The 27,835-nt window shown below is 51.2% G+C and overlaps 1 protein-coding gene and 1 pseudogene across 2 annotated transcripts; both read left to right on the top strand.

The window, feature by feature from the left end:
* The first annotated feature begins 2,741 nt into the window (after positions 1-2,741).
* On the top strand, positions 2,742-6,205 carry LOC138828284 (saoe class I histocompatibility antigen, A alpha chain-like; annotated as a pseudogene).
* A 9,998-nt stretch (positions 6,206-16,203) lies between these two features.
* LOC138828283 (class I histocompatibility antigen, Gogo-B*0101 alpha chain-like) lies at positions 16,204-19,737 on the top strand. Of its 2 annotated transcripts, XM_070024270.1 has the most exons (8): positions 16,204-16,309; positions 16,552-16,821; positions 17,035-17,310; positions 18,019-18,294; positions 18,422-18,538; positions 18,937-18,969; positions 19,095-19,142; positions 19,301-19,737. In XM_070024270.1, exons 1-8 carry the CDS (start codon positions 16,246-16,248, stop codon positions 19,303-19,305), a joined length of 1,089 nt encoding a protein of 362 aa, XP_069880371.1. In that variant the 5' UTR covers positions 16,204-16,245; the 3' UTR covers positions 19,306-19,737. The 2 variants fall into 2 exon arrangements, with proteins under 2 accessions (XP_069880371.1, XP_069880372.1); XM_070024271.1 differs by lacking the exon at positions 18,422-18,538.
* The last annotated feature ends 8,098 nt before the right edge of the window (positions 19,738-27,835 follow it).

Raw genomic sequence — 27,835 nt, 5'->3', positions numbered from 1 at the left:
TAATCCTAGCTACTCTGAAGGCTGAGATCTGAGGGTCACGGTTCAAAGCCAGCCTGGGCAAGAAAGTTGGAGAAACTCTTATCGTGAAAAAAACCACTAGTAAACCCTAAGTGGCGTTGTAGCTCAAATGGTAGAGTGCTAGCCTTGAGCTGAAGAGCTGAGGGACAGTGCCAAAGCCCAGAGTTCAAGCCCCACAAGGACAAAAAGAAAAAGAAAGAAAGTAATACAATCTCCAGTGAGCACCTTTGCTATGCAAATTATCCAACCCACCTGATTCAATTGCTGAGACCCTACTTGCCTCAGGGCCAAAGAGCAGCCAAAAAGGCTCCTTAACCCTGAGAGCTACAGAGGATTCACACAGGCTGATTCCAACCCGTTCCTTTCCCTTCTCTTCCTTTTTTTTTTTCCTTTCTTTTCTTTTCTGTCTTTCATTCTTTTTCCCCCCCATTTTGATGGCTGGAGGTTGTCGTGGACTTGAACTGAGGGCCTGGACGCTGTCTCTGAGCTTTTGTACTCAAGGCTAGCACTCTATCATTTTGTGTCACAGCGCCACTTCCTGCCCTTCTCTTCCTAAAAACCCACATATTCCAAGCAGCTCAACAGTTTTAACTCTGCCCATTCATGAACATGGGAGGTCTGTACTATCAATATCTTTGGTGTTGTGTAAGTTTCATGTTAGAGGTTTATTGGTAGGTACTTTATTTATTTATTTATTTATTTGGGTCCGGTCATGGGGTCTGAACTCTGGGCCTGGGAGCTGTCCCTCAGCTCTTCAGCTAAAGGCTAGAGCTCTACCACTTGAGCCACAGCGCCACTTCCAGCTTTTTTCTTTTTGCATATGAGGTGCTGAGGAATCGAACCCAGGGCCTCAGGCGTGCGAAGCAAGCACTCTACCACTGAGCTACCTTCGCAGCCCCTTGGTAGGTATTTTAATACTAAAAAAAAGTTTGGGGCTTTGAATGTTGCTTAGTGGTAGAGTGCTTGCATGAAGCCTTGGTTCAATACAGTACCACATAAACAGAAAAAGCCAGAAATGGCACTGTGGCTGAAGTGGTAGAGTGCTACCCTTGAGTAAAAAAAGAGGCTCAGGGACAGAGCCCAAGCCCTGAATTCAAGCCTCAGGTATAGCAAAGAAAAAAAAAATTGGGACCAGAGGCTCACATCTGTAATCCTAGCTACTAAGGAGGCAAGGTCAGAGGATCATGGTTGTCCCGACTTGCAGGACTTCAACGAGGGCAGTGAACCTAAGCGAGAAGGAATGAAGGGACAAGAGACACGAAGAAAGACAGCAAGACAAGGATTCTGATCAAGCTGCCAATTTTTATTTTTCACACAAGGGTATTTATATGCTTGGACTTAGGGCGTGGTGAAAAGGTGGGATTCTGTAAACTCAGCCTCAGGTTGTTCCAGTGAGATAGTTAAGCCTATCAAGTTTGAGAGACTTAACTTTTGGCTCCCAACAATGGTTCAAGGCCAGCCTGGGCAGGAAAGTCCTTGAGACTCTTTTCTCCAATTAACCACCAGAAAACCGGAAATGAAACTATGGCTCAAGTCTTAGAGTGCTTGCCTTGAGCTGAAGAGCTCAGAGACAGCACTGAGGCCCACAGTTCAAGCACCCCAGCCAAACAAAACAAGACCAGTACTCCTTATTCAACACCAAGGCCACAATCTCTGTAATCCTGAAGATGGTGCAGTATGGCTGAGATGGGCTGGATTCGGTCCCTGAACTTCTTTTTGCTCAAGATTATCATTCTCCTACTTGATCCATAGTGCCACTTCTGGCTTTTCCTTTTTATGTAGTACTGAGGAATTGAACCCAGGGCTTCATGCATGCTAGGCAAGCACTCTTCCCCTAAGCCACATTCCCAGCCCCAAGTCAAATACTGTGAAGGCCTCTTGTTGTTTTGGTCAAGGGGGATTGAGCTCAGACCTGGGTGCTGTCCCTGAGCTTTTACACTCAAAGCTAGCACTCCAGCACTTAGAACCCAGCACCACTTCTGAGTTATTCGGAGATATGAGTCTCAGGGACTTTCTTGTTCTGGCTGGCTTTGAACCTCTATCCTCATATCTTTGATTCCCAAGTAGCTAGGATACAGGATATGAGCCAATAGGTTTAAATACTGTTTCCTATCTAGAAGTTATTTTTATTATTTTTTTGGCCAGTTCTGGGCCTTGAATTCAGGTCCTGGGCAATGTCCCTGAGCTTCTTTGGCTCAAGGTAGTTAGCATTCTACCACTTGAGCCACAGCACCACTTCTGGCATTCTTGTATATGTGGTGCTGAGGAATGGATCCCCAGTTTCAAACATGGGAGGCAAGTACTCTACTACTAAGCACATTCCCAGTCCTAACAGTGAATAATGACAGAACCCATATGATACAAATACCTTTGGGTTCGACATGAATATGTTCAGAGATCATAGAAGCAAACTCTCTCAGAATCTCTGACTTGGCCCTCAGGCAAAAGCCAGAAGTAGCTGGGACAGAGTGCTGGTGCGGGGGGACAGGGACCAGGACAATGTCCCAGGTGTCCAGGCCTAGATGTCATTATCTCAGAGCCAGAGCTGCTCTGGGTGGGGAAGCTCAGCACTGGGGATTCCGGGTTTCCCCAGTTTCACTTCTTCTCCAACCTGTGTCAGCCGCTTCTGCCCGGACACTGGTGACACGGCACCAGCTCTCGCTGCTACTGGCTGTCGCGTTCGAGAGAAGCCAATCAGTGTCACTGGGGTTCCGGGTTCTACAGTTCCCCGCGGAGCTACTGGCACTCAGAGTCTCCCCGGATTCTGGGGCTCGGCTCATGGCGCCCGGATCCGTCCTGCGGCTGCTGTCGTGGGTGCTGGCGCTGACCGGGACCTGGGCGGGTGAGTCTGGGACCCGTGGGCAACACGAGTCCGCAGGGTAGAGCGAGGGGTGGCGGTGGGGTGAGGGCGCCGTCGGGGGGCAGGGCCCGGGCAGCCGCGTCCCCGTCCCCTCCGCCTGACCCGTCCTCGGTGCCCTCTCTGGGCACCGCCGGGGTCATTCGGACCCCCTTTGCGTCTCCCGCGTGCCGAACCCCTTCTCCGCTCCCGCCGCGCTCCCGGCTCTCACCCGCGCCCGCCCGCAGGTCCCCACTCCCTGCGGTATTTCCACAACGCCGTGTCCCGGACCGGCTTCGGGGAGCCCCGCTACATCGCCGTCGGCTACGTGGACGACGCGCAGTTCGTGCGCTGCGACAGCGACGCCGCGAACCCCAGGATGGAGCCGCGGGCGCCGTGGGTGGAGCAGGAGCCGCCGGAGTACTGGGAGCGGCAGACGCTGATCAACAAGGACAACGCACAGATTCACCGAGGGAGCCTACAGACGCTGCTTGGCTACTACAACCAGAGCTCGGACGGTGAGCTACGCCGCCGGGTCGGAGGTCACGACCCCTCCCCGACTCCCGCTGACCAGCCCGAGCCCCCGGGGTCTCAGGACTGAGGTTCAGCCCAGGCTGCGGGCGCGGAAGGGGGACCGGTACCCCGGGAAAGAGCCGCGGGGTGGGGCCGGTGTCCTCTCCGTGTAGGCCAAAGTCCCCGCGGGGCGCGGGCTGACCGTGGGGCGGGGCAGCTTCTCACACCCTCCAGAGCATGTATGGCTGCTACGTGAGCGCAGACGGCCGTCTCCTCCGCGGGTACCTTCAGCACGCCTACGATGGCCAGGACTACATCGCCCTGAATGAGGACTTGAGCTCCTGGACCGCGGCCGACATGGCGGCTCAGATCACCAGGTGCAAGTGGGAGGAGGCCGGTGCGGCAGAGAGCAGGAGGGCCTACCTGGAGGGCAGGTGCGTGGAGGGGCTGCGCAGATACCTGGAGCACGGCAAGGAGACGCTGCAGCGCACAGGTACCAGGGCCCGGGGACTCCTCCATCTCCTGTGGAAGTCCCCCTCCACTCCCACAGCCAGAGAGGAAAAGGGACCCAGCCCACCACACCCCTTCCCTGCCCAGAGAACCATGAGCCCCTGCCTTTCACATGCTGTGTCACACAGTGGCTCTGGAATCCACCTTGACCTCACCACAGTGAAAACACACACAGTATCTCTCTCTCTCTCTCTCTCTCTCTCTCTCTCTCTCTCTCTCTCTCTCTCTCTCTCTCTCTCTCTCTCTCTCTCTCTCTCTCTCTCTCCATCTTCCTCTCTTCTCCTCTCTCCGTCCCTCAATTTGCAGGGGAAGCCTGTCCTGAAACAAGTGTGCAGCTGGCCCCTTCCACTCTGGCAGTGGCCCTGGGCAGCACCAGGAGGCTCTCAGCATTTGTCCTCAACCAGGACCCATTGTGGCTACAAGTCTCTTCCACATTTTTACAGATAGTCTCTCTTATCTCCACCGAGGACAGAGAAAGTAACTCTTGAGAGATCGGTGGCTTCTGGCCATGGGTGATCTCAACTGAGTCTAAGACTCTGAAAGGTTTTGGAGATGATTCCAGAAGCCTTCTTCCAGCCTGGATCATCCATCCCTGCCCCAACTCGCTGTGCTGTGTATCCTCAACATGGTCTACTGACCTGCACGGTGGTCCATGGGAGGCAAGGAGATGCATCTGAATTTCTGGGTTCTTCTCAGATCCCCCAAAGGCACACATCACCCTCCACCCCCCTCTGAACATAAGATGACCCTGAGGTGCTTCTACCCTGCGGAGATCACCCTGACCTGGCTGCGGGATGGAGAGGAACAGACCCAGGAAATGGAGCTGGTAGAGACCAGGCCTGCAGGAGATGGAAGCTTCCACAAGTGGGCAGCTGTCGTGGTGCCTTCTGGGGAGGAGCAGAGATACACATGCCATGTGCAGCATGAGGGGCTGCCTGAGCCCCTCAGCCTGACATGGGGTAAGCAGGGCTGAGGGCACAGAGCACAGCTGTGCTCAGAGACACCAGGAGGCTTGTGCAGCTCTCAGCAGGTAAGGACTGAGAGCTGGGTTCACAGTGCTCATCCTCCTTTCCCTTCTCTTCACAGAGCCGCCTGCTTGGCCCACCAGTCCCAACACTGGAATTGTCATTGGCGTGGGCATCTTTGCAGTTCTGGTTATTGTAGCTGTGGTGGTTTTTGTGCTGTGGAGGAAGAGGACTGGAGGTAGGAAGGTGGAGGTCTGAGTTCCTGGGCCACTTGTGGGTTTCAGGCCCCAGGCAGAAGTGTGAGCTGCACTCCTAATGGGAAGTTGCAGCACACTCAGGGCCTTCCCCAGCCTGACAGCTCCTCTTCTGTAAATCACCTGCAAAACGAAGGATACAAAATTCTTCCTCCTGAGGGTGGTGATGGGAACTGATTGCACCACTCAGGCCCACAGGGACTCAGTGCCCACTGAGGTCACACTCCAGGAGGTCCTGGGGTCTCTCTTCCTAACTGTTGGAATCCTCTCTCCTGATGCTTCCTTGGTTCTATGGTCACATTTCTAGAAACTTCCCATGAGTTCAAGGCCAGGGGTTCATCCAGGCCCTCATGGCACTGCTCGTGTCCTGCCTGTCACATGGTGTTTCTCCTACAGGTGACAAGAGAGAAGGCTATGATAAGGCTGCAAGTGAGTGCCATGGGGGAGGAGGTGACCTTTGTTGTGATGCAGACAGGACCTGTGGGAGCTCATGCACCCCGGAATTCCTCCAGTGACGCCTGTGTTCTCTAACCAGTTCCTCTCTTCCACCACAGGAGACGACAGTGACCAGGGTTCTGAGGCTTCCCTCAGACCTGAAAAAGGTGACAACCTGGAGACCCTAAATGGGGGGCAGGGCTGAGGCCCAGGGAAGGCTGTGTTGTAGTTGCAGGGTCTGTGCATTGGGTGTTAGTGGCCTGCTCAGAGTGTGTGGCTACCAGTGACTGATCTGCATTGTTGTGCGTGTTCTTTTCTCCTGCAGTGTGACACAGCTGCTTTGTGTGGTCTGAGAGGCACAGCATTTGTTCCTGCCTCTCCTCCTCCCTCCTGGGACATCATGAGCTCCTGACTTCTCTTCCTGTACCTGGGTTCTGACCGTGTCCAGGCTTCTGTGTGCTGTCAGCCTCCTGTGAGGAACTGAGGAGCCAGCCCAGCCCTGAGCACCAGGACCCTCCCCACACTGACCTGGGTCTCTCTCCCCTCCACCTGCTGCTCCAGCAGAGGTGGGGTCAGGGCTTCCCCATCCCTGACTTCACTTTCCCTTGCTCTGAGCTGCAGCTGCTTGCTTCCCCACTGATAAAGAGAATGTGGATGTGGGTCTGTGTTTCAAATTGTTGTCATGGAAAAAGATTGAATAAATCACTGAATGATTCCCAAAACTTGAGGTAGAAAATGAAACATGATTAAATTCTAGAACCATCATGTTTGCTGAGCTGTGTTGTGGGCGGGGCCAGGGTTAGCCTGAGAACAGCCAGGTGTGGATAGGAGCTCAGTGCATTCTGGACTGTCATGTATTCAGTCCTCACCTGGGTTGTCTTCCCTGCTCCTCAGTTGTGTTGTTTTCCTAGAACCGTCTCCATGAGCACCTATGATCAGAGGGGCTTTTCCTTTGTCTATGACACAGCACAGACTGTGCAGGTGAGACTAGGCTCAGGCCTGAGTCCTTTACCAAGGCACCATCAGTTCTTCTCCATACTTCTGTCCCTCTTGTCATCCTGCATGAGCTGGTGTCTTGTTGGCCTTCTGGGTGTCCCTGTGACAGCAGCAGGGGTGTGTTCCTGTCACTGCCTCCCAAAGCACCAGGCAGCCTTGCACAGGGTGTGTGTGGTGAGGAGAAAGGCAATGTGAGCAGCTTGCTTTCCTTCTAGCACTGCTGCCTCCAGTGTGGGTCTGTGCTGTCCCCAGGGCCCTCAAGGGAGCCACCTGTGGGAAGAGCAGAGAGGAGGGATGTCAGGTTTCTCCTGTGAGCTCCCTTCCTGCTCCTCTGCATCTTCTCTGCCCACCTTCCCTCCACCTGCCCTCAGCTCTGGTTACTCCCAGCTCTACTCCCACAAGAATTCCTGGATTGAAGAGCAGAGTCAGGAAGGGATTATGGTCCCCATCTTGATTGGCTGAGAAATTCTGGAAGTTAGTGGAGTTCATGTCCACATGTGTGTGTCAGGGCATTTCAAGGAGAATGGGTCATGAGGGCTCTGACCTAGAGAGAATGTCATTAGGTGGTAAATTGAACACCTGAAGAGAGTTCTGGAAGCTGGTGGACTGTGGTAGTTGGGACTCCACTGTGTGTGGGTTCCTTGGGGATTGTGTTTTCTCTGTACCCTGTTACTGCCCTGCTCTGCCTCCTGCTGCCACGAGAGGCGCTGTGCTTCCTGCTGTGCCCTGCCTTCCCTCTAAGGCTGACTTGGTCCTTTCAACCCTGACCAAAACACTCCCTTCTGCTCAGCTTCAATCTCAAAAACAAATTAACACAGGAATCTCCTGGCAGATAGCCGGGCCTTTGCTCTGACCACTTAACAATGTGGTTCTTAGGCCTTTGGCATTGGTCTGCAGATTGAATTTGGAATCCCTCAGAAAGTCAAAGGAGGTCAGAACTGTCATGCTTGTGCAGCATGTGTGCTAGCAGAAGAGACAGGTGGCAGGTGTGTAAGAGAGCAAGGAAGGACCATGACATGCAGGAGGAAGGCAGTGCTGCAGGACAGGTGACATGGTGTGGGCGTGGGGACAGAGCTGACTGTGGTACGACGTATTCATCATGACCTGGAGGGAAATTTTCTGAGTTGTGAAATTCGCCAAAAGATATCTAGAGAAAGTGTTGGTAAACTGGAGGATCTCCTTGTACAAAGTCCTTACCTCTTCTGTGGATTGCGCAGATCTGTTGCTGAGTTGAGCCTTTGGGAAGAGACCTGAAGACAAGATTCTCACTTGAGGGATTTTTCTTTGTGTGTATGTGCTAGTCCTGGGGCTTGAACTCATGGCTTGTGTGCTGTCCCTCAGCTTGTTCTTGGTCAAGGTTACTGTGCTGGTTGAGTCACAGATTCCCTTCCTGCTTTGGGGAAATAAGAATTCCCCAGACTTTCCCAGCAGTGCTGGTTTCAAGCCATGAATGGGAGAAGTCTGCCTCCTGAGTAGGTAGGAGTATAGCAGGATCCACACTACCTGACTTTGATAGTGATTTTCTTTTTGTGTCATTCTTTGGGGCTTGAACTCAGGGCTTGGACACTCAAAGCTTTTATCACTCAAAGTTAATACTCTACCAATTTAAGCCACAACATCACTTCTGGCATGAGCCACTTGCTCTCAGTTGAGATATATTTATTTGTTTTCAGTTCTGGGGCTTGAACTCAGGGCCTGGGCACTGTCACTGAGCTTCCTTTGTTCAAGACAAGAATTCCACCCGTTTAACCTTAGTGCCACTTCCAGCCTTTTCCATGTGGTTGGAGGAATCAAAGCCAGGGCTTCATGCATGGTGACAAGCATTCTACCACTCAGCTACATTTTCAACCTCTGATATATATATATATATATATTTTTTTTTTTTAAGTCGAAGAAGATGTTTAATGAAGAAGAAAAAAAAAAAGGTAGACATACAAATGTCCCAGAGTATAGGTTTAATGTATCCAGGCCTGTAGTTTCCAAATGCGACCACACGATGGCGATATAAGTCCGGCCTTTTCTTTTTCTTTCTTTCTTTTTTTGTCTGGTCCTGGGGCCTGATCTCTGGGCCTGGGCACTGTCCCTCAGCTCTTCAGCTCAAGGCTAGTGCTCTACCTCTTGAGCCACAGCGCAACTTTCGGCTTTTTTTCATTTTGCTTATGTGGTGCTGAGGATTCAAAACCAGGGCCTCCATGCATACAAAGCAAGCGCTCTACCACTGAGCCAAGTCAAAGTCTTCACAGACCCAAGTCCAGCTTTTTCGTTGTTGGTTTTTTTTTTTTTTAAATCAATGTAGAACCATATAAATAAGTGCTGAAACCTGGCTCTGGTGGATTATGCCAAGTATCCTACTCACTGAGGAGGCTGAGATCTAAGAATTGCTATTCAAAGCCAACCCAGGTAGAGAAGTCCATGAGACACATCTCCAATGAGCCATAAGAAAACCCAAGGAACTGCTGTGGCTCAAACTAGTGCAACACTAGCCTTGAGCAAAAGAGCTCTGAGTTCAAGACTCAGAACAGATGTAAAAAACACCCCAAAAACAAACAAACACAACCCTTCCCCCATAGTACTGAGTAGGCAGGAAGATGTCAACGTTGGTACTTGGAAACCTTTGGGTAAATACAGCCCTTTGGAGGCACAGGCATGTATTGCTTTGTACATGGCTGGTATTACACTCAGTTTATCTCAGCCATTAAAATCTGTGTTAAGTCTTTGGGTCTGTTGGCCTTATCCCAATTTGGAGGTATAAGGCTGCATTGTGCTTCCCAGAATATTCACACAGCAGGTAACAAATTCATGACCCCTGTTCACTTTTTCTCAATAAGTGGTTTGGATGCCATTGTGGTCGATTCCAATTTATACTCTCAACAGGTGCAGTGGCACCGTGGGTGGTAAAATCATTATTTAAAGCCTTTCTTGACATCTAATTTATGGATAGAACTAAAAGATTCAGGTCTGAGCTAAAGTGCTGGTGGCTCACATCACTAATTCCAGTTACCTAGGAGGCTGAGATTTGAAGATTGTGGTTTGGCATCAGCCTAGGTAGGGAATTCCTGAAGACTTCCATCCCCAGTTAACCTCCCAAAAGCTGAAAGTGATCTTGTGAGTCAAGTGGTAGAGGACTAGCGTAGAGTAAAAAGGCTCAGGGACAGGCCCTGAGTTCAAGTCTCAGGATCAGCACACACACTCACACACACACACACACACACACACACACACACACACACACACACACACACACACACACACAGAATGTAATAAATCTCAAGAAGTTCAGAATGTACAAGAGTTCTCAGGGATGTTGAGAAGTGCAAGGAAAGGCAAGAGAAGAATCTGAGCAACTGGAAGGAGAGCTAGAAGGGCTTCGGGTTGTCATTTCTCCACTTTGCAATGCAGACAACAGGGCTCCTTCCTTCCAGCAACTAACATTGATGAAGTGACCTCTGCCTGCCAACCCTGGGCTGCACTGCACAGAATACAGGAAACCCCTTCTGTCAAGGGGACCTCTCTGTCCACATCTAGCTGGGCCAGTGTCCAGGGACAGGCCTGCCACCTGCAGGCTGCTCCCTGCTGTGCTGCAGCCCTGTGCAGGTCAGCTTGTGGTTCATTCTCCCCTTGGAACCCATGAGCAGCTGTGGTCTCTTGGGCTCAGTGCTCTCTCCTGCTGTCTCCCTAGTTCTCACTATCCTGGCCACCTGACCCCATCAGCCCCAGTTTCTCTGGCTTTGCAAAGTCCTCTGTGATAGGTTGGCACTTCTGCTCTAGAAACATATTTGCAGTGTCACACACAAACTCGGGTGGCTACCCAGGAAAGGAATTTCCAAATGCTTCCTAGCTCTGGGTGAGTAATAAGTCTCAGCATTCCCAGAGTCAACCCGGAATTAGCACTTGTAGCATTATCAAACTCATAACACATTAGCATCTTTCATTTTAGCAAAACACATTCTTCTGGTGCCAATGTGGTGGGGCCTGCCTGTAATACCAGGTGGGACAAGTATGGTCAGAGGCCAGCATGAGCTGCATAGCAAGTTCAAGGCCAGTCGGTGCCACAAGGCTGAGTAATTTAAAAACAATTGAACAAACAAAACACTATTTTGTGGCTGACCTGGGTCTTTACCTCAGGGCCTAGACACTGTCTCTGATTCTTTTTTTTTTTTTCTCTCTCTCTCTCTCAAGGCTAGCACTCTGTAACTAGAGTCACAGTTGCACTTCTGGATTTATTGGTAGGTAATTGAAGGTAATAGTCACAGATTTCTTGTTCAGGTAAGCCTCAAACTTCAATCCTCAAATCTCAGCCTCCTGAGTAGCTAGGAATACAGCTATGAGGCACCAGTGCCTCGGTGAATAACCAAGGGCTGTGGATGCAGCTCAGTGGAAGAAGACTTGTGCTAGGTTCTGGGTACAAATCCCAGCCCTAGAAAAATGAAAGTAGAAGAAAATCCCCTCTGGAAGTGTATGTTATAACCCCATCAGTCTCTAGGGTTTGGCTCACCTAATGCAGTCATTTACACTGAGCTCTGATCTGAAGGAGATTCCCTGTGCCCTAGGGAAATGCTTCCCAATCCTTAAGCAATGAGACAGGAAGAAAGAGCAGAACCTGAGTGCGGCAGCTGAGAGAGGAAATGTAATGATGTTCTGTGCTTAACATGCAGAGAGAACAAGAAAAGTGCCAGAATGCGTAAACAAAAACAACAACAAAGAAACAAAAAACCCCAGCAATGACAGGATACAGTATTTTTTGCAAAAGAAGGCAGAACTCTGAGAACAGCTTCAGCTCTGCCTGTGTGGACAACTGCTTTAAGAGGCAGCAAGCAGGACTAGCCCAGCAAGGCAGGTGGATGATGATGATCTGCTTCCTTAACAAGCCATGCCTGACATCTGCTCATCCTCACATGAACCCTATGGACACATGACCCTCACCCATGTTCTAGCCAGACCGCGGGATTCCACCCCCACCACCATCCCCACCAACACCAGCAGCGCCAGCTCCAGAAGCAGAAGCAGGGACCCCGCGCCCAGGAGCACAGGCAGAGTGGAGCTTTGTTGGAGCATGGTTGCTGCTAGGCCTTAGCAAGCCCCAAGCTGAAAGTTTCCTTCCTCTAAAAGACCTGTGGTGTTGGCAGAGATTTTACTTCCCTGCTGGAGCCCGTCCCCGCCCCATGTCCAGCTGCCTGGAGTGAAGGCCGCCAGCCAGGCAGCTTGGAACCCACAAGGAGCAGCATTGGCTTGGGGTGTGGACAGCAGCTGCGGGCAGGGCGGGAGGCAGCGGGGGGGATGGCACAGCGCATTGCAGCCACAGGAGCGGGCTTGCTCGGCGGGGAGTCAAGGGAGGACCGTGTGCTGCTGGAGTCAGCGGGAACCGACCTGCAGGCCTGGAGGAAGAGGAAGGCAGCAGCGGCCATAGTGAAAGTGAAGCTGGCATCTGCCCCTCAACAGCGCTGCAAAGCTGGCAACCAGGGCTGTGCGGAAGCCGCACGCTACAGGGCGCCACCCGCCCTTTGAAGGCCGGGCCGCGGAGGGGCGGTGTTTCTGGAGCTGGAACTCAGATGTCCAGCTTGCTAGGCTGGTGCTCTCCCCCTTGACACTCACGTGGAGTCCTATTAAATCTTCGTGTAAGTTTTTACATTTGGGGGCTGGGGGGGGGGGGATCCTGTCGTCGGGCCTGAACTCTGGGCCTGGGCGCTGTCCCTGAGCTCTTCAGCTCAAGGCTAGCACTCTAGCACTTGAGCCACAGCACCACTTCCAGATTTTTTCTTTTTGCTTATTTGGTGCTGACTATTCAAACTCAGGGCCTCATGCATGCAAGGCAATCGCTCTACCACTGAGCCACCTTCCCAGCCCCTTCAGGTAGTTTCTGAGAAAGAGTCTCTTCAACTTTTCTGGTCAGGCTGGTCTCAAGCCTTGATACTTCTGCACTCAGCCTCCTGTGTAGTTAGCTTTATAATCATGACAATCAGCCAGGGGCTGGTGGCTCACAGCTGTCATCCTAGGCACTCAGGAGGTTCAGATCTGAGGTTGGTGATTCAAAGCCAGCCCTGAAAAGAAAGGCTATGAGACTCTGATCTCCAATAAAGTACTAGAAAAAGCTGAGTTGGACTGTGGTGTAAGTGTAGACTGCTAGCCTAGCCTTGAGCCAAAGAAGCTCAGGCACAGTGCCAAGGCCCTCAGTTCAAGCCCTAGGAAGGAGAAAATATATAGTAATGTAAATGAAATAGTACAATTTACATTATATTAATACCTTTTAAATGAAATATAATATGATTTATTTTATAATACTGTGAATTAGTTAATGCTGAGGGATTAAAATGGTTGTTTTATGTGAAGTATATCTTATTGAGGTTACTAAGAAAACTATGCACTGACTAGGCACTGCTGGCTCACTCTTGTAATCGTAGCTACTGAGGAGGCTGAGATGTGAGGATCATAGTTCAAAGCCAGCCTGGGCAGTAAAATCTGAGAGATTTCATCTTCAAGTAACCAGTAAAATGGCTGGGCTCAACTTGTGGCTCTCGTGGTAGAGTGCCAGCTAGGCAAGCAAGCTCAGTTTGTAAGAAGCCCTAGGTTCCAGATTGATGGAGAGAGGAGAGAAGAGGGAGAGAGAGACTGAGAAAGAGAAAGAGACAGTGACAGAGTGATAGAGATAAGTACAAGATCTCCTGCTTACCTCCTGTTTTAGTGAAATGTGTCAGCCTTTGCTGCCTTGAGTAGACATCATGCTGTGAGATGTCAGCATGGAAGCAGGGGCAGCATTACTTAGCTGGCTCTGGGCCTGGCAGAACTTCCACCCAGACTCAGGGCAGATCCTGAAGCAGTGTGGGCCAGCAGGTGTGAGGACACATGCCTGTAATCCCAGTACTGGGGAGGTGGAGGCAGGAGGAATGAGTTCAAAGCCAGCCTGGGCTTCATACTAACACATTCCTGGCTTGGGGTTGGAGGGGGAGGAGTGTAATCTAAGCAATGTGGAACAAGGAAGTGCAGGGACTAGAGCCCTGCCCTCCCAGAAGCCTGGCCTGCACCAAGCTAACCTTGAAATGTTTGGGTTAGAGTGCTTTAACTGCACTGATAGTTTGACTTCAAAACCTAGCAAAGTAGGCAAGAAATATTCCTCCCATCTTTAGCAACCAAAAGAACAACCGGGCACCAGTGGCTCACGGCTGTAATCCTAGCTATTCTGAAGGCTGAGATCTGAGGATCACGGTACAAAGCCAGCCTGGGCAAGAAAGTTGGAGAAACTCTTATCGTAAAAAAACCACTAGTAAACCCTAAGGGCGTTGTAGCTCAAATGGTAGAGCGCTAGCCTTGAGCTGAAGAGCTGAGGGACAGTGCCAAAGCCCAGAGTTCAAGCCCCACAAGGACAAAAAGAAAAAGAAAAAAAGAAAGTAATACAATCTCCAGTGAGCACCTTTGATATGCAAATTATCCAACCCACCTGATTCAATTGCTGAGACCCTACTTGCCTCAGGGCCAAAGAGCAGCCAACTAAAGGCTCCTTAACCCTGACAGCTACAGAGGATTCACACAGGCTGATTCCAACCGGTTCCTTTTCCTTCTCTTCCTTTTTTTTTCCCTTTCTTTTCTTTTCTTTCTTTCATTCTTTTTCCCCCCCATTTTGATGGCTGGAGGTTGTCCTGGACTTGAACTGACTGTCTGGACACTGTCTCTGAGCTTTTGTACTCAAGGCTAGCACTCTATCATTTTGTGTCACGGCACCACTTCCTGCCCTTCTCTTCCTAAAAACCCACATATTCCAAGCAGCTCAACAGTTTTAACTCTGCCCATTCATGAACATGGGAGGTCTGTACTATCAATTTCTTTGGTGTTGTGTAAGTTTCATGGTAGAGGTTTATTGGTAGGTACTTTATTTATTTATTTTTTTTTGGGGGTCCGGTCATGGGGTCTGAACTCTGGGCCTGGGAGCTGTCCCTCAGCTCTTCAGCTAAAGGCTAGTGCTCTACCACTTGAGCCACAGTGCCACTTCCAGCTTTTTTCTTTTTGCTTATGTGGTACTGAGGAATAGAACTCAGGGCCTCAGGCGTGCAAGGCAAGCACTCTACCACTGAGCTACCTTCCCAGCCCCTTGGTAGGTATTTTAATATTTAAAAAAGTTTGGGGCTTTGAATGTTGCTTAGTGGTAGAGTGCTTGCATGAAGCCTTGGTTCAATACAGTACCACATAAACAGAAAAAGCCAGAAATGGCACTGTGGCTGAAGTGGTAGAGTGCTAGCCTTGAGTAAAAAAGAGGCTCAGGACAGAGCCAAAGCCCTGAATTCAAGCCTCAGGTCTAGCAAAGAAAAAAAAAAAAAAATGGGACCAGTGGCTCACATCTGTAATCCTAGCTACTAAGGAGGCAAGGTCGGAAGATCATGGTTCAAGGCCAGCCTGGGCAGGAAAGTCCCTGAGACTCTTTTCTCCAATTAACCACCAGAAAACCGGAAATGAAACTATGGCTCAAGTCTTAGAGTGCTTGCCTTGAGCTGAAGAGCTCAGAGACAGCACTCAGGCCCACAGATGAAGCACCACAACCAAACAAAACAGAAAACAAAACAAAACAAGACCAGTACTCCCTAGTCAACACCAAGGCCACAATCTCTCTAATCCTGAAGATGATGCAGTATGGCTGAGATGGGCTGGATTCTGTCCCTGAACTTCTTTTTGCTCAAGGTTAGCATTCTACTATTTGATACATAGTGCCACTTCTGGCTTTTTAAGTAGTGCTGAGAAATTGAACCAAGGGCTTCATGCATGCTAGGCAAGCACTCTCCCCCTAATCTACAATCCCAGCCCCAAGTCAAGTACTGTGAAGGCCTCTTGTTGTTTTGGTCAAGGGGGATTGAGCTCAGACCTGGGTGCTCTCCCTGAGCTTGTATACTCAAAGCTAGCACTCCAGCACTTAGAACCCAGCACAACTTCTGAGTTTCTGGTAGTTAATTGGAGATATGAGTCTCAGGGACTTTCCTGCCCTGGCTGGCTTTGAACCTCTATCCTCATATTTTTGCTTCCCAAGTGGCTAGGAAAAAGGACATGAGCCATTAGCTTTAAAGACTGTTTCATATCTAGAAGTTATTATTATTATTTTTTGTCCAGTTCTGGGCCTTGAATTCAGGTCCTGGGCACTGTCCCTGAGCTTCTTTTGCTCAAGGTAGTTAGCACTCTACCACTTGAGCCACAGCACTACTTCTGGCATTCTTGTATATGTTGTGCTGAGAAATGGATCCCCAGTTTCAAACATGTGAGGCAAGCACTCTACTACTAAGCACATGCCCAGCCCTAACAGTGAATAGTGACAGAACCCATATGATACAAATACGTTAGGGGTAGACATCAATGTGTGCAGAGATCATAGAAGCAAACTCTCTGAGAATCTCTGACTTGGCCCTCAGGCCAAACCTTAAGTGGCTGGGACAGAGTGCTGGTGCGGGGGTCAGGGACTAGGACCAAACCCAAGGTGCACGGACCTAGATGTCATCATCTCAGAGCCAGAGCTGCTCTGGGTGGGGAAGCTCAGCACTGGGGATTCCCAGTCTCCCCAGTTTCACTTCTTCTCCAACCTGTGTTGGCCGCTTCTGCCCGGACACTGGTGAAGTGGCATCAGCTCTCGCTGCTATTGGCTGTCGGGTTCTAGAGAAGCCAATCAGTGTCACTGGGGTTCCGGGTTCTAAAGTCCGCCCCGGAGCTACCGGCACTCAGAGTCTCCTCGGATTCTGGGTCTGGGCTCATGGCGCCCGGATCCGTCCTGCGGCTGCTGTCGTGGGTGCTGGCGCTGACCTGGACCTGGGCGGGTGAGTCTGGGACCCGTGGGCAATACGAGTCCGCAGGGTAGAGCGAGGGGTGGCGGTGGGGTGAGGGCGCCGTCGGGGGCAGGGCCCGGGCAGCCGCGTCCCCGTCCCCTCCGCCTGACCCGTCCTCGGGGGCCCTCGCTGGGCGCCGCCGGGGTCATTCGGACCCCCTTTGCGTCTCCCGCGTGCCGAACCCCTTCTCCGCTCCCGCCGCGCTCCCGGCTCTCACCCGCGCCCGCCCGCAGGCCCCCACTCCCTGCGGTATTTCCACACCGCCGTGTCCCGGCCCGGCCTCGGGGAGCCCCGCTTCATCGTCGTCGGATACGTGGACGACGCGCAGTTCGTGCGCTTCGACAGCGACGCCGCGAACCCCAGGATGGAGCCGCGGGCGCCGTGGGTGGAGCGGGAGCCGCCCGAGTACTGGGAGCGGGAGACGCGGATCAGCAAGGACAACGCACAGAGTAACCGACGGAGCCTACAGAATCTGCTCGGCTACTACAACCAGAGCGCGGACGGTGAGCGACGCCGCCGGGTCGGAGGTCACGACCCCTCCCCGCCTCCCGCTGACCAGCCCGAGCCCCCGGGGTCTCAGGACTGAGGTTCAGCCCAGGCTGCGGGCGCTGCGGGGGGACCGGCACCCCGGGAAAGAGCCGCGGGGTGGGGCCGGTGTCCTCTCCGTGTAGGCCAAAGTCCCCGCGGGGCGCGGGCTGACCGTGGGGGCGGGGCAGCTTCTCACACCCTCCAGAACATGTATGGCTGCGACGTGAGCGCAGACGGCCGTCTCCTCCGCGGGTACCGTCAGGGCGCCTACGATGGCCAGGACTACATCGCCCTGAACGAGGACTTGAGCTCCTGGACCGCGGCCGACATGGCGGCTCAGATCACCAGGCGCAAGTGGGAGGAGGCCGGTGGGGCAGAGCACTGGAGGGCCTACCTGGAGCACATGTGCGTGGAGTGGCTGCGCAGATACCTGGAGCACGGCAAGGAGACGCTGCAGCGCACAGGTACCAGGGCCCAGGGACTCCTCCATCTCCTGTGGAAGTCCCCCTCCACTCCCACAGCCAGAGAGGAAAAGGGACCCAGCCCACCACACCCCTTCCCCTGCCCAGAGAACCATGAGCCCCTGCCTTTCACAGGCTGTGTCACACAGTGGCTCTGGAATCCACCTTGACTTCACAACAGTAAAAGACTGACTCTCTCTCTCTCTCTCTCTCTCTCTCTCTCTCTCTCTCTCTCTCTCTCTCTCTCTCTCTCTCTCTCTCTCTCTTTCTCTCTGTGTCTCTCTTCCCATCTTCCTTCTCCTCATCTCTCCATGCATGGAGGGGAAGCCTGTCCTGAAACAAGTGTGCAGCTGGCCCCTTCCACTCTGGCAGTGGCCCTGGGCAGCACCAGGAGGCTCTCAGCATTTGTCCTCAACCAGGACCCATTGTGGCTAGAAGTCTCTTCCACATTTTTGGGGAAAGTCTCTCTTATCTCCACCCAGGACAGAGCAAAGTAACTCTTGAGAGATCAGGGGCTTCTGGCCACGGTGATCTCAACTGAGTCTAGGACTCTGCAAGGTTTAGGAGATGATTCCAGAAGCCTAGTTCCAGCCTGGATTATCCATCCCTGCCCCAACTCCCTGTGCTGTGTATCCTCATCATGGTCAACTGACCTGCACGGTGGTCCATGGGAGGCAAGGAGATGCATCTGAATTTCTGGGTTCTTCTCAGATCCCCCAAAGGCACACATTACCCTCCACCCCACCTCTGCACATAAGATGACCCTGAGGTGCTGGGCGCTGGGCTTCTACCCTGTGGAGATCACCCTGACCTGGCTGCGGGATGGAGAGGAACAGACCCAGGAAATGGAGCTGGTGGAGACCAGGCCTGCAGGAGATGGAAGCTTCCAGAAGTGGGCAGCTGTGGTGGTGCCTTCTGGGGAGGAGCAGAGATACACATGCCATGTGCAGCATGAGGGGCTGCCTGAGCCCCTCAGCCTGACATGGGGTAAGCAGGGCTGAGGGCACAGAGCACAGCTGTGCTCAGAGACAGCAGGAGGCATGTGCAGCTCTCAGCAGGTAAGGACTGAGAGCTGGGCTCACAGCGCTCATCCTCCTTTCCCTTCTCTTACCAGAGCCGCCTGCTTGGCCCACCAGTCCCAAGACTGGAATTGTCATTGGCCTGAGCATCTTTGCAGTTCTGTTTATTGTAGCTGTGGTGCTTTTTGTGCTGTGGAGGAAGAGGACTGGAGGTAGGAAGGTGGAGGTCTGAGTTCCTGGGCCACTTGTGGGTTTCAGGCCCCAGGCAGAAGGGTGAGCTGCACTCCTAATGGGAAGTTGCAGCACACTCAGGGCCTTCCCCAGCCTGACAGCTCCTCTTCTTTAAATCGCCTGGAACACGAAGGACACAAAATTCCCCCTCCTGAGGGTGGTGATGGGAACTGATTGCAGCACTCAGGCCCACAGGGACTCAGGTGCCCACTGAGGTCACACTCCAGGAGGTCCTGGGGTCTCTCTTCCCAACGGTTGGACTCCTCTGTCCTGATGCTTCCTTGGTTCTATGGTCACATTTCTAGAAACTTCCCTGGATTCATGCAGGCCCTCATGGCACTGCTTGTGTCCTGCCTCTCACATGGTGTTTCTCCTACAGGTGACAAGAGAGAAGGCTATGATAAGGCTGCAAGTGAGTGCCATAGGGGAGGAGGTGACCTTTGTTGTGGTGCACACAGGACCTGTGGGAGCTCATGCACCCCGGAATTCCTCCAGTGATGCCTGTGTTCTCTAACCAGTTCCTCTCTTCCACCACAGGAGACGACAGTGACCAGGGTTCTGATGCTTCCCTCAGAGCTGAAAAAGGTGACAACCTGGAGACCCTAAATGGGGGGCAGGGCTGAGGCCCAGGGAAGGCTGTGTTGTAGTTGCAGGGTCTGTGCATTGGGTGTTAGTGGCCTGCTCAGAGTGTGTGACTAACAGTGACTGATCTGCATTGTTGTGCGTGTTCTTTTCTCCTGCAGTGTGACACAGCTGCTTTGTGTGGTCTGAGAGGCACAGCATTTGTTCCTGCCTCTCCTCCTCCCTCCTGGGACATCATGAGCTCCTGGCTTCTCTTCTTGCACCTGGGTTCTGCCCGTGTGCAGGCTTCTGTGTGCTGTCAGCCTCCTGTGAGGATCTGAGCAGCCAGCCCAGCCCTGAGCACCAGGACCCTCCCCACACTGACCTGGGTCTCTCTCCCCTCCACCTGCTGCTCCAGCAGAGGTGGGGCCAGGCCTTCCCCATCCCTGACTTCACTTTCCCTTGCTCTGAGCTGCAGCTGCTTGCTTCCCCATTGATAAAGAGAATGTGGATGTGGGTCTGTGTTTCAAATTGTTGTCATGGAAAAAGATTGTATAAATCACTGAATGATTCCCAAAACTTGAGGTAGAAAATCAAACATGATTAAATTCAAGAATTATCCTGTTTGCTGAGCTGTGTTGTGGGCGGGGCCAGGGTTAGCCTGAGAACAGCCAGGTGTGGATAGGAGCTCAGTCCATTCTGGACTGCCATGTATTCAGTCCTCACCTGGGTTGTCTTCCCTGCTCCTCAGTTGTGTTGTTTTTCTGGAGCCTTCTCCATGAGCACCTATGATCAGAGGGGCTTTTCCTTTGTCTAGGACACAGCACAGACTGTGCAGGTGAGACTAGGCTCAGGCCTGAGTCCTCTAATAAGGTACCATCAGTTCTTCTCCATACTTCTGTCCCTTCTTGTCATCCTGCATGAGCTGGTGTCTTGTTGGCCTTCTGGGTGTCCTGTGACAGCAGCAGGGGTGTGTTCCTGTCACTGCCTCCCAAAGCACCAGGCAGCCTTGCACAGGGTGTGTGTGGTGAGGAGAAAGGCAATGTGAGCAGCTTGCTTTCCTGCTAGCACTGCTGCCTCCAGTGTGGGTCTGTGCTGTCCCCAGTGCCCTCAAGGGAGCCACCTGTGGGAAGAGCAGAGAGGAGGGATGTCAGGTTTCTCCTGTGAGCTCCCTTCCTGATGCTCTGCATCTGCTCTGCCCACCTTCCCTCCACCTGCCCTCAGCTCTGGTTAGTCCCAGCTCTGCTCTCACCCAACTTCCTGGATTGAAGAGCCAAGTCAGGAAGGGATTATGATCCCCATCTTGATTGGCTGAGAGGATCTGGAAGTTGGTGGAGTTCATGTCCACATGGTGTGTTAGGGCATTTCATGGAGAATGGGTCATGAGAGCTCTGACTTAGGGAGAGTGGCATCAGGTGGTAGATTGAAAACCTGAAGAGAGTTCTAGAAGCTCGTGGACTGTGGTAGTTGGGAGCCCACTGTGTGTGGGGTTCCTTGGGGATTGTGTTTTCTCTGCACCCTGTTACTGCCCTGCTCTGCCTCCTGCTGCTACGAGAGGGGCTGTGCTTCCTGCTGTGCCCTGCCTTCCCTCTAAGGCTGACTTGGTCCTTTCAACCCTGACCAAAACACTCCCTTCTGCTCAGCTTCATTCTCACAAACAAATTAGGACAGGAATCTCCTGGCAGACAGCAGGGCCTGTGCTCTGACTACTTAACAATGTGGTTCTGAGGCCTTTGGCTTGGTCTGCAGATTGGATTTGGAATCCCTCAGAAAGTCAAAGGAGGTCAGAACTGTCATGCTTGTGCAGCATGTGTGCTAGCAGAAGAGACAGGTGGCAGGGTGTGTAAGAGAGCAAGGAAGGACCATGACATGCAGGAGGAAGGCAGTGCTACAGGACAGGTGACATGGTGTGGGTGTGGGGACAGAGCTGACTGTGGTACTAGGTGTTCATCATGACCAACGGGGGAACTTTTCTGAGTTGTAGTGACAATGGCCAAGAATATATCTAGAGAAAGTGTTGGTAAACTGGAAGATCTCCTTGTGCAAAGTCCTTACCTGTTCTGTGGACTGCCCTGAATCTGGGATTTGCTGAGTTGAGCCTTTGAGAAGAGACCAGAAGCATAGATTCTCACTTGAGGGATTTTTTTAAATTTTAATTTGTTGTGGGTCCAGTCGTGGGGCCTGAACTCTGGGCCTGGGCACTGTCCCTCAGCACTTCTGCTCAATGATAATGCTCTACCACTTGAGCCACAGTGCCACTTCTGGCTTTTTTCTTTTTCCTTAAGTGGTGCTGAGGAATTGAACCCAGGGCCTCATGCATGCAAGGCAAGCGCTCTACCACTGAGCCACCTTCCCAGCCCCAGGGATTTTTTTTTTTTTTTGAGTCCGGTCGTGGGGCCTGAACTCTGGGCCTGGGCGCTGTCCCTCAGCTCTTCAGCTCAAGGCTAGCGCTCTACCACTTGAGCCACATCGCCACTTCCGGCTTTGTTCTTTGTGCTTATGTGGTACTGAAGAATCGAACCCAGGGCCTCATGCATGCAAGGCAAGCGCTCTACCACTGAGCCAACTTCCCAGCCCCGGGATTTTTTTTTTGTATATGTGCTAGTCTTGTACTTATGGCTTCTGTGCTACCTCTCAGCTTGTTCTTGGTCAAGATTAGAGTGCTATATAAGAAGGCCATAGACTTTCCTGTCAGTGCTGGTTTCAAGTCATGATGCTGGGACTTAAGTCTCCTGAGTAGGTAGGAGTATAGCAGGATCCACACTATCTAATGCTGATAGTGATTTTCTTTTTGTGTCATTCCTTGGGGCTTGAACTCAGGGCTTGGGCACTGTCTCTGAGCTTTATCACTCAAAGCTAGTACTCTACGAATTTAAGCCACAACACCACTTCTGGCATGAGTCACTCGCCAGTTCTGGGGCTTGAACTGAGGGCCTGGACATTGTGCCTGAGCTTCCTTTGTTCAAGGCTAGAACTCCACTCTTTTTACCATAGTGCCACTTCCAGCATTTTGTATGTGGTTGGAGGAATTAAAACCAGGTCTTCATGCATGTTGGCAAGCATTCTACCACTAAGTCACATTTCCAATCTCTGAAATATTTTTTAAGTCAAAGATGATGCTTAATGAAGAGGGGAAAAAATGGGTAGACATACAAATGTCCCAGAGTTTAGATTTAATATATCCAGGCCTGTAGTTTCCAAATTTGACTACATGATGGTGATATAAGTCCAACTTTTTATTCTTGGTTTCTGTTATCAGTGTAGAACCATATAAATAAGTGCTAAAGCCTGGCTCTGGTGGATCATGCCCAGTATCCTAACTACTCAGGAGGCTGAGATCTGAGAATCGCCATTCAAAGCCAGCCCAGGCAGAGAAGTCCATGAGACACATCTCCAATGAACCATACCAAAACCCAAGGTATTGCTGTGGCTCAAAGTGGTACAACACTAGCCTTGAGCAAAAGAGCTCAAAGTTCAAGACTCAGAACAGATGAAAAAAACACCCCAAAACCAAACAAACACAACCCCTCCCTCCCCAATAATACTGAGTAGGCAGGAAGATGTCAACTTTGGTACTTGGAAACCTTTGGGTAAATACAGCCCTTTTTAGGCATAGGCATGTATTGCTTTGTACATGGCTACTAATACCTCAGTTTATCTCATCTATTAAAATTTGTGTAAGTTTTTGTGTCTGTTGGCCTTATCCCAATTTGGGGTATAAGGGTGCATTGTGCTTCCCCAGAAAATTCACACAGCAAGTAACAAATTCATGACCCCTCTTCACTTATTCTCAGGAAGTGGTTTGGATCCCATCTGGTCAACTCCAGTTTATACTCTCAATAGGTGCAGTGGCGCCGAGTGTGGTAAAATCATTCTTTAAAGCCTTTCTTGACATCTAATTTACTGATAGGAGTAAATATTCAGGTCTGAGCTAAGTGCTGGTGGCTGACAACACTAATTCTAGTCACCTAGGAGGCTGAGATTTGAAGATTGTGGTTGAGCATCAGCCCAAGTAAGGAAGTCCTGAAGACCTCTATCCCCAATTAACCCCCCAAAAGCTGGAAGTGGACTTGTGAGTCAAGTGGTAGAGAACTAGTCTAAAGCAAAAAAGCTCAGGGACAGGTCCTGAGTTCAAGTCCCAGAATCAGCACACACACACACACACACACACACACACACACACACACACACACACACACACACAGAGAGAGAGAGAGAGAGAGAGAGAGAGAGAGAGAGAGAATGTAATAAATCTGAAGCAGTTCAGAATGTACAAGAGTTCTCAGGGATGCTGAGAAGTGCAAGGAAAGGCAAGAGAAGAATCTGAGCAACTGGAAGGAGAGCTAGAAGGGCTTGGCGTTGTCATTTTCTCTTCTTTGCAATGCAGACAACAGGGCTCCTTCCTTCCAGCAACTAACATTGATGAAGTGTCCTCTGCCTGCCAACCCTGGGCTGCACTGCACAGAACGCAGGGAACCCCTTCCCTCAAGGAGACCTCTCTGTCCACATCTAGCTGGGCCAGTGTCCAGGGACAGGCCTGCCACCTGCAGGCTGCTCCCTGCTGTGCTGCAGCCCTGTGCAGGTCAGCTTGTGGTTCATTCTCCCCTGGAAACCCATGAGCAGCTGCGGTCTCTTGGGACTCAGTGCACTCTCCTGCTGTCTCCCTAGTTCGCACTATCCTGGCCACCTGACCCCATCAGCCCCAGTTTCTTTGGCTACTCAAAGTCCTCTCTGATAGGTTGGAACTTCTGCTCTAGAAACATATTTGCAGTGTCACACACAAACACGGGTGGCTACCCAGGAAAGGAATTTCCAAATGCTTCCCAGCTCTGGGTGAGTAATAAGTCTCAGCATTCCCACAGTCAACCAGGAATTTGCACTTGTAGCATCATCAAACTCACAACACATTAGCATCATTCATTTCAGCAAAACAGATTCTTCTGGTGCCAATGTGGAGGGGCCTGCCTGTAACACCAGGTGGGAGAAGTATGCATGACCGCATAGCAAGTTCAAGGCCAGCCAGTGCCACATCGCTGAGAAATTTAAAAACAAACAAATAAACAAAAAACTATTTTGTGGCTGTCCTGGGTCTTGTCCTCAGGGACTGGGCACTGTCCTTGATTGTTTTTTCTTTCTCTCAAGGATAGCACTCTACCACTAGAATCACAGTTGCTCTTCTGGATTTTTTAGTAGGTAATTGGAGGTAATAGTCACAGACTTTCTTCTCAGGTTAGCCTCAAACTGCAATCCTCAAATCTCAGCCTCCTGAGTAGCTAGGATTACAGGTGTGAGCCACCATGTCCAGTGAATAACCAAGGGCTCTGGATGTAGCTCATTTGAAGAAGACTTGTGCTAAGCTCTGGGTACAAATCCCCAGCCCTAGAAAAATAAAAGTAGAATGAAATCCCGTCTGGAAATGGATGTTATGACCCCATCAGTCTCTAGGGTTTGGCTCACCTAATGCAATCATTTACACTCAGCCCTGATCTGAAGGAGATTCCCTGTGCTCTAGGGAAATACTTCCCCATCCTTAAGCAATGAGACAGGAAGAAAGGACACAACCTGAGTGCAGCATCCAGCCATCAGTTCTGTGCTTAACATGCAGATAGAACAAGAAAAGTGCCAGAATGCGTAAATAACAACAACAACAAAGAAACAAAAACCCCAGCATGACAGGATGCATTATTTTTTGCAAAAGAAGGGAGATCTCTGAGAACAGCTTCAGCGCTGCTTTAAGAGGCAGCAAGCAGGACTAGCCCAGCAAGGCAGGTGGATGATGATGATCTGCTTCCTTAACAATCCATGCCTGACACCTGCTCATCCTCACATGGGCCCAATGGACACATGACCCTCACCCATGTCCTAGCCAGACCCCGGGATTCCACCCCCACCACCATCCCCACCAACACCAGCAGCGCCAGCTCCAGAAGCAGAAGCAGGGACCCCGCGCCCGGGAGCACAGGCAGAGTGGAGCATTGTTGGAGCACTGTTAAGGTCTGTTGGAGCATGGTTCCTGCTAGGCCTTGGCAAGCCCGGAGCTGAAAGTTTCCTTCCTCTAAACGTGCTGTGGTGTTGGCAGAGATTTTCCTTCCCTGCTGGAGTCCGTCCCCGCCCCATGTCCAGCTGCGTGGAGTGAAGGCCGCCAGCCAGGCAGCTTGGAACCCACAAGGAGCAGCATTGGCTTGAGGTGTGGACAGCAGCTGCGGGCGGGGCAGGAGGCAGCCTGGAAGGCACAGCGCATCGCAGCCACAGGAGCAGGCTTGCTCGGCGGGGAGGCGAGGGCGGGGCCGTGGGCGGCTGGAGTCAGCAGGAACCGACCTGCAGGCCTGGAGGAGGAGGAAGGCATCAGTGGCCATAGGGAAAGTGAAGCTGGCATCTGCCTCTCAACAGCTCTGCAAAGCTGGCAACCAGGGCTGTGCGGGAGCCGCGACGCTAGAGGGCGCCACCCGCAATTTGAAGGCCGGGCGCGGAGGGGCGGTGTTTCTGGAGCTGGAACTCAGGTGTCCAGCTTGCTAGGCTGGTGCTCTCCCCCTTGACACTCACGTGCAGTCCTATTATATCTTCGTGTAATTGCTGAGAAAGAGTCTCTTCAACTTTTCTGGTCAGGCTGGTCTCAAACCTTGATACTTCTGCACTCAGCCTCCTGAGTAGTTAGCTTTATAATCATGACAATCAGCCAGGGGCTGGTGGCTCACAGCTGTCATCCTAGGCATTCAGGAGGTTCAGATCTGAGGTTTGTGATTCAAAGGCAGCCATGAAAAAAAAAAAGTCTAGGGGTTGGGAAGGTGGCTCAGTGGTAGAGTGCTTGCCTTGCATGCACGAGGCCCTGGGTTCGATTCCTCAGCAGCACATAAACAGAAAAAGGTGGAAGTGGTGCTGGGGCTCAAGTGGTAGAGCACTAGCCTTGTGCTAGGAGCTGAAGGACAGTACCCAGGTCCAGAGTTCAGGCACCATGACTGGCAAAAAAAAAAAAAAAAAAAGAGTCTATGAGACTCTGACCTCCAATAAAGTACTCAGAAAGCTGAGGTGGACTGTGGTGTGTAAGTGGTAGACTGCTAGCCTATTCTTCAGCCAAAGAAGATCAGGGACAGTGCCAAGGCCCTCAGTTCAAGCTTCACAAAAGCAAAAATATATAGTAATGTAAATGAAATAGTACAAGTTACACTATATTAATACAGCTTGAGTGAAATATGATATTATTTGTTTTTATAATACTGTGAATTAGTTAATGCTGAGGGATTAAAATGGTTGTTTTATGTGAAGTATATCTTACTGAGATTACTAAGAAAACTGCACCAGCTAGGCACTGCTGGCTCACACTTGGAATCCTAGCTAGTGAGGAGGCTGAGATGTGAGGGTTATAGTTCAAAGCCAGCCTGGGCAGTAAAATCTGAGAGATTTCATCTTCAAGTAACCAATAAAAAGCTGGGCTCGACTTGTGGCTCTAGTGGTAGAGTGCCAGCAAGGCAAGCAAGCTCAGTTTGTAAGAAGGCCTAGGTTCCAGGCAGATGGAGAGAGGAGAGAGGAGGGAGAGAGAGACAGAGAAAGAGAAAGAGACAGTGACAGAGTGATAGAGATAAGTAAAAGATCTCCTGCTTACCTCCTGTTTTAGTGAAATGTGTCAGCCTTTGCTGCCTTGAGTAGACATCATGCTGTGAGATGTCAGCATGGAAGCAGCTGGCTCTTGGCTTGGCAGAACTTCCACCCAGACTCAGGGCAGATCCTGATGCAGTGTGGGCCAGCAGGTGTGATGACATATGTTTGTAATCCCAGGACTGGGGAGGTGGAGGCAGGAGGAATGAGTTCAAAGCCAGCCTGGGCTTCATACTGACACATTCCTGGCTGAGGGTGGGAGGGGGAGGAGTGTAATCTAAGCAATGTGGAACAAGGAAGAGCAGGGACTAGACCCCTGCCCTCCAAGAGACCTGGCCTGCACCAAGCCAACCTTGGAATGTTTGGGTTAGAGTGCTTTAACTGCACTGATAGTTTGACTTCAGAACCTAGCAAACTAGGCAAGAAATATTCCTCCCGTGTTTAGCAACCAAAAGAACAGCCGGACACCAGTGGCTCATGGCTGTAATCCTAGCTACTCCTGAGGCTGAGATCTGAGGATCACGGTTCAAAGCCAGCCTGGGCAAGAATGTTGGAGAAACTCTTATCTGGAAAAAAAAATCCACTCGAAAACCGGAAGTGGCCTAGCCTTTTTTTTTGGTCCTGTTGTGGGGCCTGAACTCTGGGCCTGAGCACTGTCCCTTAGCTCTTCAGCTCAAGGCTAGTGCCCTACCACTTGAGCCACAGCGCCACTTCCGGATTTTTTTCTTTTCTTTTTTGCTTATGTGGTGCTGAGAAATCTAACCCAGGGCCTAAGTCATGCAAGGCAAGCACTCTACCACTGAGCCAACTTCCCAGCTCAAGACCTAGTCTTGAGCTGAAGAGCTAAGGCACAGCACCCAAGCCCAGAGTTCAAGCACCACAAGGACAAAAAAAAAGAAAAAGAAAAAGAAAGTAATACAATCTCCAGTGAGCACCTTTGCTATGCAAATCATCCAACCCACCTGATTCAATTGCTGAGACTCTACTTGCCTCAGGGCCAAAGAGCAGCCAACAAAAGGCTCCTTAACCCTGACAGCTACAGAGGATTCACACAGGCTGATTCCAACCAGTTCTTTTCCTTCTCTTCCTTTTTTTCCCCCTTTCTTTGCTTTTCTTTCTTTCAT

This window comes from Dipodomys merriami, unplaced genomic scaffold (assembly GCF_024711535.1).
Source record: "Dipodomys merriami isolate MVZ:Mamm:240054 unplaced genomic scaffold, mDipMer1.0.p SCAF_16, whole genome shotgun sequence".
Taxonomy (NCBI): Eukaryota; Metazoa; Chordata; class Mammalia; order Rodentia; family Heteromyidae; genus Dipodomys; species Dipodomys merriami.
This window is presented reverse-complemented; position numbering and strand designations above follow the sequence as displayed.